This window comes from Alosa alosa, chromosome 12, assembly GCF_017589495.1.
Source record: "Alosa alosa isolate M-15738 ecotype Scorff River chromosome 12, AALO_Geno_1.1, whole genome shotgun sequence".
Lineage (NCBI taxonomy): Eukaryota > Metazoa > Chordata > Actinopteri > Clupeiformes > Clupeidae > Alosa > Alosa alosa.
Genome location: NC_063200.1, coordinates 15,720,646 through 15,729,390, shown reverse-complemented (window position 1 = coordinate 15,729,390; position 8,745 = coordinate 15,720,646). Strand labels below are relative to the sequence as shown.

At 45.3% G+C, this 8,745-nt stretch overlaps 1 protein-coding gene across 1 annotated transcript in view; it reads left to right on the top strand.

The window, feature by feature from the left end:
* Window positions 1–7,525, top strand: part of mctp1b (multiple C2 domains, transmembrane 1b) — a 54,915-nt gene extending 47,390 nt beyond the window's left edge. Inside the window, exons 17-20 of the mRNA XM_048259625.1 lie at window positions 3,311–3,420; window positions 4,943–5,052; window positions 6,222–6,319; window positions 6,527–7,525. Of these exons, the coding sequence (XP_048115582.1) occupies window positions 3,311–3,420; window positions 4,943–5,052; window positions 6,222–6,319; window positions 6,527–6,598 (390 nt within the window). The 3' untranslated portion in view covers window positions 6,599–7,525. The remainder of the gene's footprint in view (window positions 1–3,310; window positions 3,421–4,942; window positions 5,053–6,221; window positions 6,320–6,526) is intronic.
* The last annotated feature ends 1,220 nt before the right edge of the window (window positions 7,526–8,745 follow it).

The following is an 8,745-nucleotide window of genomic DNA, read 5'->3' as shown; positions in this document are numbered from 1 at the left end:
TGACTGTCCTGCTGTTCTGCTCACACTGACAAACTTCCTCTTTTTTATAAGTTGAGTGAAACTCAAGTGAAACTCAACTTTAACACTTCTTTTCCAATCTCCTAAAAATGTCAAAATGAGTCACACACACACTCACACACACACACTTACATAGACACACACACACACACACACACACACACACACAGAGAGACACAAACGCACGCATGCACGCGCACACACACCCACTCGCACACACACACATGCACGCGCACATACACACCCACTCACACACACACACACACACAAACACACATGCATGCATGCATACGCACGCACATGGATTCAGATGATTATGATGGTAAGTGGTAATGTGTGTGTGTGTGTGTGTGTGTGTGTGTGTGTGTATTTGTGTAAGTGCGTGTGTGCCGTTTGTATCGCTTTACCTATCTCAGTCCGCAGCACAGAGTGAGTAGTCATTTTTATACAGAAATTGTGCAATATTCACAGGAAGAAGAGACCTCTTTATGTTGTATCACCTTTAAACCCTCCAGTAAAAAAATCGCGCGGCAGTAGACAAACTGTGTGCGTGTGTGTGTGTCTGTGCGCCGCGGTGTGTAAGGTAAGGCATTACCTTTAAACCCTCCAGTATAAAACGGGCTAGCCTGTTCAGTAGACAAACAGTGTGTGAGTGTGTGTGTGTGTGTGTGAATGCGTGTGCAAGGCATTACCTTTAAACCCTCCAGTATAAAAAGGGGCGATGGTATTGTAGTGGTTAAGGAGCTGGGCTAGCGTGCAGTAGCCTGAAAGTTGTCGGTTCAATTCCCGGCTTCCACTGTTGTGCCCTTGATCAAGGCACTTAACCCCAAGTTGCTCCGGGGACAGTGTGATCCCTTGTAATATAGCTGACATATGTAAGTCACTTTGGTCAAGAAGTGTCTGCTAAATGTAATGTAATGTAATGTAAAAAGGGCTAGCCCGTTTAATATACAAACAGTATCCCTGCTGGTCCCCCAAAACTCAGCAGGGTGAACAGGTTGGAAACCCGCTGCCGGACTCTACCTCAGGATGCTAGTGATGCCGCCGCTGGACTCTACCTCAGGATGCTAGTGATGCCGCCGCTGGACTCTACCTCAGGATGCTAGTGATGCCGCTGCTGGATTCTACCTCAGGATGCTAGTGATGCCGCTGCCGGACTCTACCTCAGGATGCTAGTGATGCCGCAGATGACTGAGAGTTCGGTCCAGAACGCCATCCTCTCCTTAAGTGAAGACGACTGGAGAGCTGTGCACTGCAGTGTGGATCAGGTGCATTGACCCCCCAACGGCAGAGGGGTTTAGTGACTGGAGTGACCTCTCCCCCCAGGGGCAGAGAGGTTTAGCGACTCTGATCCCCTAAAGTTTCATGATTTGGTGACAACTGGTTGTCAAAACGAATGACTTTGGGTGACTTTGGGTGCTTTCACAAAGCGCTAAAGAACATCTCGCTCAATCTATATACTGTCTGGAATTTGTGTTGTGTGCATGCGTGTGTGGGGGTACAGGGTGTGTGTTCCAGCTACAGTCTATTAAAAACGTACCCCCCCCCCCCAATCCCCCCACTGCTGTGGTGGGCTGCTGTCGTAAATATTATTTCATCATTTTTTTGTTTGGCTGTTGAGCACACGCAGAGAGCAGTCGTACCCTGTGTGCTGATTGACAGGCCGAGTGTGTGCTTAAGAATAGGCCGACGAGAGCGCGAGAGGTCCTCCCATCCATATTAATGAGGCCCGCTTCAGGAGGTGGGAACGGCCCCGCCATTGTGTTCGCCTAGCAGCTGAAGCTAACCCCCCAACACACACACACACACACACACACACACTCTCAGAAGCCTCACATACAAAAAGGCCCTTCCCCCACACAAAGGTATTTGGCCAGTCCATCTCTTTCTTTTTTTGTTCCTCTCTCTCTCTCTCTCTTTCTTTTTTTAGCCCAGCATTCAATTAGATATTTTTTCACTTCACTCTTCAATTAGATATTGCTCCAAGATGAACGAGGTTTAGAGGCTTTTTTGGAGAATGCTGGAGAGCTCCTAAGTGCAAAGTGCTCTAAGCCTCATATTAAGAAGTGCTTGAATACTTCATTTTTGGAGTATTAGCGATGTTTTGAACACTTTGTATTTTAAAGGGTGTAAGAAGTACAATAAACACTCTCCACAAAAGAGTCTTGAGCTGTGTGTGTGTGTGTGTGTGTGTGTGTGTGTGTGTGTGTGTGTGTGTGTGTGTGTGTGTGCGCTACATTAAGAATGTGTGTGTGATCTGTCGGTAGGACAGAGAGAGACATGTTGATTAAAAAGGGGCAGCGAGGGGGCTGAAGGAAGGGGATACACACACACACACACACATTACCCTACCACACACACACAAACACACACACACATAGGCTCAGTCTGTGCAGGGCTGGCTTGGCCGAGAGCTCATTGGCTTTGCCGGGAACAGGCTTCGCTCTGCCTGCAGATTGGACCCAGCCTCCGGCGCCGCAGCTTTTCACTGGAGCAGTGGAGCTGCTCACGCGACCCGCCAGCGGATGCGGACCGCATCAGAGCCCGATCAGCACCGGATCTGACCCACAATTAGCAGTGCGCCCGGGGAGCAGCTGTCGCCCCGAGTGTCTTTAATGGAGGTCTGTTGCCGTCCTCTTCGTGTGTGTTGCATCAGAACACCCCTCAATGGCAACTGACTCTGGCACCGATCTGGCTCTGATCCGGTGTAGTTCTCAGCAGCAGTACTGGAGCAGCTCACGCATGTGCAGTATATAATGTGCACACATGTGCAGTATATAACGCTTGTTACAGGCCACAGATGTTACAGATGAGAAATGAAAACATAAAAGCAGATTAATCTTAAAGGCCTCTACAGCTGGTCTGCCATGTCCATTCTTTGGTAATTGTGTGGTCATCTCTTCGCTTTCTTCCGCCCTATCTAAACTCTCTCACCATCGAGCCTGCCAGCATATACATGACTGACTGGGGTGGCACTGAGGCTAAACTATAAACTAAGCCCAGTTTGGTGTGTGTGTGCGCGTGCATATGAGTGTGTTTGTGTGTGTGTGTGTGTGTGTGTGTTTATGTATGTGTCAATGTGTGTGTGTGTGTGTGTGTGTGTGTGTGTGTGTGCACGCCAGAAGCTGCCTTGTACTCAACTGACTGTGGTGTGGCACTGACACTACTGAGCCTAGATAGAGGAGAGTGACTGTCCACACAGCCCTGTTTTAGCAAAGCAAAGCTGTCCAAGCAGGCTGGCTAAACCTGTGTGTGTGTGTGTGTGTGTGTGTGTTTGTGTGTGTGTTTGCAGGACTCAGAGAAGAAGGGCTTCATGGACAAGCTGTATGCCATCCAGGATGTGTGTGTGAGTGTGCAGTCGGCTCTCGACGAGGTGGCGTCCTACGGCGAACGGATAAAGAAGTAAGCAAGGCCCGCCCACCTCCTCCTCCAGGCAACAAACAAACTCACTAACTAAAGTAAAATAAAAAAGCACTCGCCTGTATCAAAAATCATTTCACAAAATGTAAATGATGGGTAGACTGTAAATAAAGTCAGATTGATTGATGTGCATTGAAGTGCATGGCCAAAGGTCACAATGTCAATATAAGCCTTTAGAGAGTTAAGTTTGTAGAAAGTTTGATTTTATTTTACATATTTATCAGCATTATTACCGTAACCTCATACTATATTCACCAAGGGAGACGGAAGTTCTCAGTTCTCAAATTCCTCTTTTGAAGGGGTGTGTTTTGGTATGGGACTTTAGTGTGACTTTTTGTTTATTAGTTTATTTGTCAGGGGCCATATACAGTTCAAGTCCTGTACCAGAGTTAGCTATAAGCTAATTTACATCTGTGGTCCCTGGTCAAGGGGGATAAAAGGATATGTGTAAATGTGTAATGACCAAGGGGATAGCCACTAGGGAGAAATCTATCCGTATACAGCACCTGCAGGGCTTTGAAACAGTATATTACTGCATTGTTAAGATACAGATACAACTAATGTTTTGATATTGATGATGAAATTAGCCTTAAGACTGGATATGGGCATGATTGATTTAGTGTGGGTTGTCAGTACATAACATGTAAAGCAGGTTGCTTTCAGGCATGTCAAATTTCACACTTATACTGCTGCTTGTGGTCTTCTATACTGGGGTAGGGCTGGATGGTTAAAAGGGGGAGGGTAGTTCTCCCGCAGGGTGTGTGTGTGTGTGTGTGTGTGTGTGTCACAAGAGCGATTAAGAAAGCTTTTTAACACATAGTTTCTGCCTCATACTTCAGAGCTGGTGCCCCCATTCTAAAAGCACACACACACATGCAAGCACACATGCATGCATGCACGCACACACACACATGCATGCACGCACACACACACACACACACACACACACACACACACATACACACACATACACACACACACAATGCTTCATTTGGATTAACAAGTGAAATGAAGTAATCATAATAAGATCATAACAAGATCCATTATTGCGACCCATTTTACAATCCAAATCTCTGTCAATGAAATGCTCATTAAAGATAAGAGTGAAGCTGTATCCTGATGCCAAGGATAACTAACATTGCACAATAGTATCATAGGTCTTTAGCTTTCCTTTTTCCACTTGAGGCTTTCAATCTGTAGATCTTGCACATCCAGTTCTCTCAGAGACAGAATTTATAGTCAGATATCATTATAGCTTTTGTTAGAGTCGAAGTCAACATAAACATTCATAGTTCTCTTTTACACAAAACACACACACACACACACACACACACACACACACACACACACACACACACACACACACACACACACACACACACACACACAAGGACAGTCTGTCTGACCCATCCACCTGTCTTTTTTACACAAACACACACACACACACACACACACACACACTGTCTGTCGACCCACCCACCTGTCTCTGTCACCCTCTCTGTAGCACCTTCAACTGGACGGTGCCTTTCCTGAGCTGGCTGGCCATCGCCTCCCTGAGTGTGGCCACGGTCATCATCTACTTCATCCCCCTCAGATATGTGGTGCTGGCCTGGGGTGAGGCGTCGCACAGCACCACACCTGTCACCAGTCTTACGTCATTCTTAATATACACCTGTCTCACATCACTGTTATTATACACCTGTCTCACATCACTGTTGTTATACACCTGTCTCACAACACTGTTGTTATACACCTGTCTCACATCACTGTTATTATACATTACTGTTCTAACACCACACCTGTCTCATTTCTCACTCTCTCTGTCACTACTCTAACACACACCTGTCTCACCTCTCTCTCCCTCTCTGTCACTACTCTAACACACACCTGTCTCACCCCTCTTTTTCTGTCACTGTTCTAACACACACCTGTCTCACATCACTCTTATGATACACCTATCTTCTCTCTCTCTCTCTCTCTCTCTCTCTCTCTCTTTCTCCCTCTGTCTCTCTCTCTGTCAGAAGGCTATGTATCCTCTTATCTAACTCTGGGGTAGACAGCAAATGAGCTCATTTCCCCAAAAGAGAAAAAAAGAGCTCCTACTAACTACTTTGACTTATTCCAATACCATCCAAGGGCGTGTTCCCCAAAACCATAGTTGCTAATTTGTTTGGCAATGGGAAATTGCGTTAGCAACCATGGTTTTGGGAAAGGCAGATATTTTCTCATTCTCTGTGTTTGATGCCCTGGCCATTAACGCCTGCAGATTAGCCTTGTCTCGGCCTAGCTCAGCAGTGGGTTTACGGCTACTGGGGGCTTAGTTCTCATTTACAATCATGTCAAGTTTTACATGCTAAAATTAAAATTAAAACAGTGCAATGTTTTTAATTATTACATCAAATATGGCCACACTAGAAATGCATTGCAGTCTAGGTAACAGTTAGGCCCTGAGAGGGGTTTGTGTTAAGAGCGCTAACTGTTAGCAACACACAGCAGCTCACAGCAGCAGAGCACTTTGGTTTCCTGTGAGCAGTCGCTCAGCGGGAGGCAGCTCAATAGCAGGGGAATCACACAGCCTGTGGAGGCTACAAATCTCATGCAGCAAGCAGAAACTGTTATTGCTTTTTATCATTGTTGTTGTTATTATGTTGGCCTCCTACTGCCCTGCTGAAGCGTAAACATGGAGGGGGGTTTCGCTGTGCACCCCCCTGCAGCCTGTATCACCTCCAGCAGCGCCCCCATCAACGGCGAGGGGTGTAACCACGTCTGTGTTTGCTTCGCAGGTGTCAGCAAGTTTACGCGCAAGCTGCGCGACCCCTACATGATTGACAACAACGAGCTGTTGGACTTCCTGTCCCGAGTGCCCTCCGACGTGCAAGTGGTGGGTGACCCTTGACCTTGCCTCTAATTTGTTTACACCTGTTGAGATTTGACATTGCCTAACCAGTTTGCTGACAAGCCCTGCTGCCTGTGATAATCTGACAGGCGGCTCTGGCACTAACCCTAACCGCTCGCTCGCTGTTGTTCTGTTTGTGTTTGTGTTTATGTTTGTGTTTATGTTTATGCTTGTGTGTTTTTCTTTGGGCAGATTCAGTTTCGAGAGTTAAAGCTGGATCCATCACAAAGCCCCAGCAAACGGAAGCGAACCAACCCAGGCTAGACTGCGTTTAAAAAAAAAAAACCCTGAGTGTGGGTTTTTGTTTGTTTCATTTCTTTTCAAACGTAGAGCACAGCTCATGTAAATTCAACTGTACATACTGTAAAGACTATATACATCTGTAAAATTGTACACTCTGTAAAAAGTGTCCCAGGCATAGCACAGGGGATAGTCTATAGGAATGCCTCAGTAGCTTTGAATAAAAACCTCGTATCCCTTTTTTCCCTCCCTTTTTGAATGACCAGTGCCCTTCCATCTGTACAGCTAATTCACACATCCATGGGGTCACCTTTGTAATCTTTTTTATATTATTACACCAGATGTCACACAGACAGTCTTACATGGATGAATAATTTTTGAATCTGTACATCTCACTCCTGACAAAAGAAAAGAACGTGTCACGAAAGTTATGAAATTCAAGATCAAATTTAAACAGTTGTCGTTACCACTTATTGTTTACCATGAGATATCAAAAGTACTTGATGGCAAAGCTATTTGATTCAATTCTCCCTCCCAAGCTTTGTTTTCTGATTGGTCTTTGCACGTGCTAGGTTTACGCCCTGTTTAAATACAAGTGTTACTTAATCTCACATATGGATAGACCATCCGTATGGTAAATAGCTCAAACAATGCTATGCCTATACCCATTTAGCCATTTATTTATTATTACCGATTCTTATTTGTTGTGAAGCCCAGCATATCTTTTGTATTTATGCACCATTGTTATAATAATCTACCAGTTAAACTGTACTGAGGCGTTTTTGCCATGTGTATATATAATCGTAGTGGTAGTCTGCATTTACCGACGATACTGCATGCTGCATGCAGTTTGTTGTGTGCATGACCCGAAGAAAAAGTTTTCTTCCTCTCCGAAGGAGCGCTGAGAGGGGAGAGACGAGTGAAGGACCTTTGGGTGGATCGATCCTCGAGATCCCCGTCTGCCCCTCTATGTGACGTGCGAGTCGATGCACTCACGGTGCTCGCGGCTCTGTAACCTGTGTTTGTAAAGATAAAAATTGTGTCGACCGTGAGAATGTCCATGTTTGATCTCTAAAAGCCCCCCCCCCCCCTCCTGTCATCAGAAGAGGACTGGTCTGTGGACTTTTGTTACGACGTCCCACTGTTCTAAAGCTCGTTTCTGTGTGAGATACGCCTGACTGACTGTCTGTCTGTCTGTCTGTCTGTGAACCTCTTGAACAGTTCCAGTGGTGTAGAGCCTGTTGTCATGGTCACAAGTTTGACTTTCTGTTTTTCATGTCTGTTCATTAAATTATTGTATAAACCTCTATAAAAACCTTGTGTTGGCACTGTAAATTTGAAGGCTATAGAATTCTATTTTTTTGCATTTCTGGGTGAAATATGAAAAAATAGTCTATATTTTTTTTTTGAAAGACAGTTTTCTCTAATGAAGGCTTGGATTATTGTCTTTAATTGCCACCCACTTTGGCCCTTATGCCCTTGTGGAAAGCGTTAAATGAAATCTACTCAATGCCTTATAAGTGAGCAATTAACTGTGTACATCTGTGTTTGTGTGGGTGGGTGTGTGTGTGCATGTTTGTGTGAGTCTGTGTGTTCATGTCTGTGTGCATGTTTGTGTGTGTGTGTTAGTAGCTTTTTTTCCCCCAGATCTGTCGGCATAATAATGAATGGATGATTTGATAAGCCCGTTGACAACACTGACATTGCGCATATGGGGTATTGCCAAGTGTCGTCGCTAAGGGAACCAGAAGAAGGGCCTGACTCCCCCGTACAAATGAGAGGCTTATAATTAGGCTCTTTAATCCCCCCCTTATTAATAAACGTGTCTCTGGGATTCAGGACTCTGTCATTGACTGATGAAGGGCATCTTTTAAGGGAAATAAAACAAACGTTCACTTATGCTTGTCTTATGGAAAGTCTGATGGAGACATAAAATAATTTAGTCGTCTCTCACCCCCCCCCCCCCCCTGATCCACCCAACCCACTCCGCTTTTCTCTCATCCCAGCCAACCCCCAGCCCCCACCCCGATGATTTGTTTTTCTGGTCTTTGTACAATAAATGTTTCAGTGGGCGCCCACCCCCTTAAAAATGCCCCCATCTATCAGGAGAGAGACAAAAACATAGATAACAGAATGAAGTGGAAGTCTTTGACATGAGAAGCATTTGATTT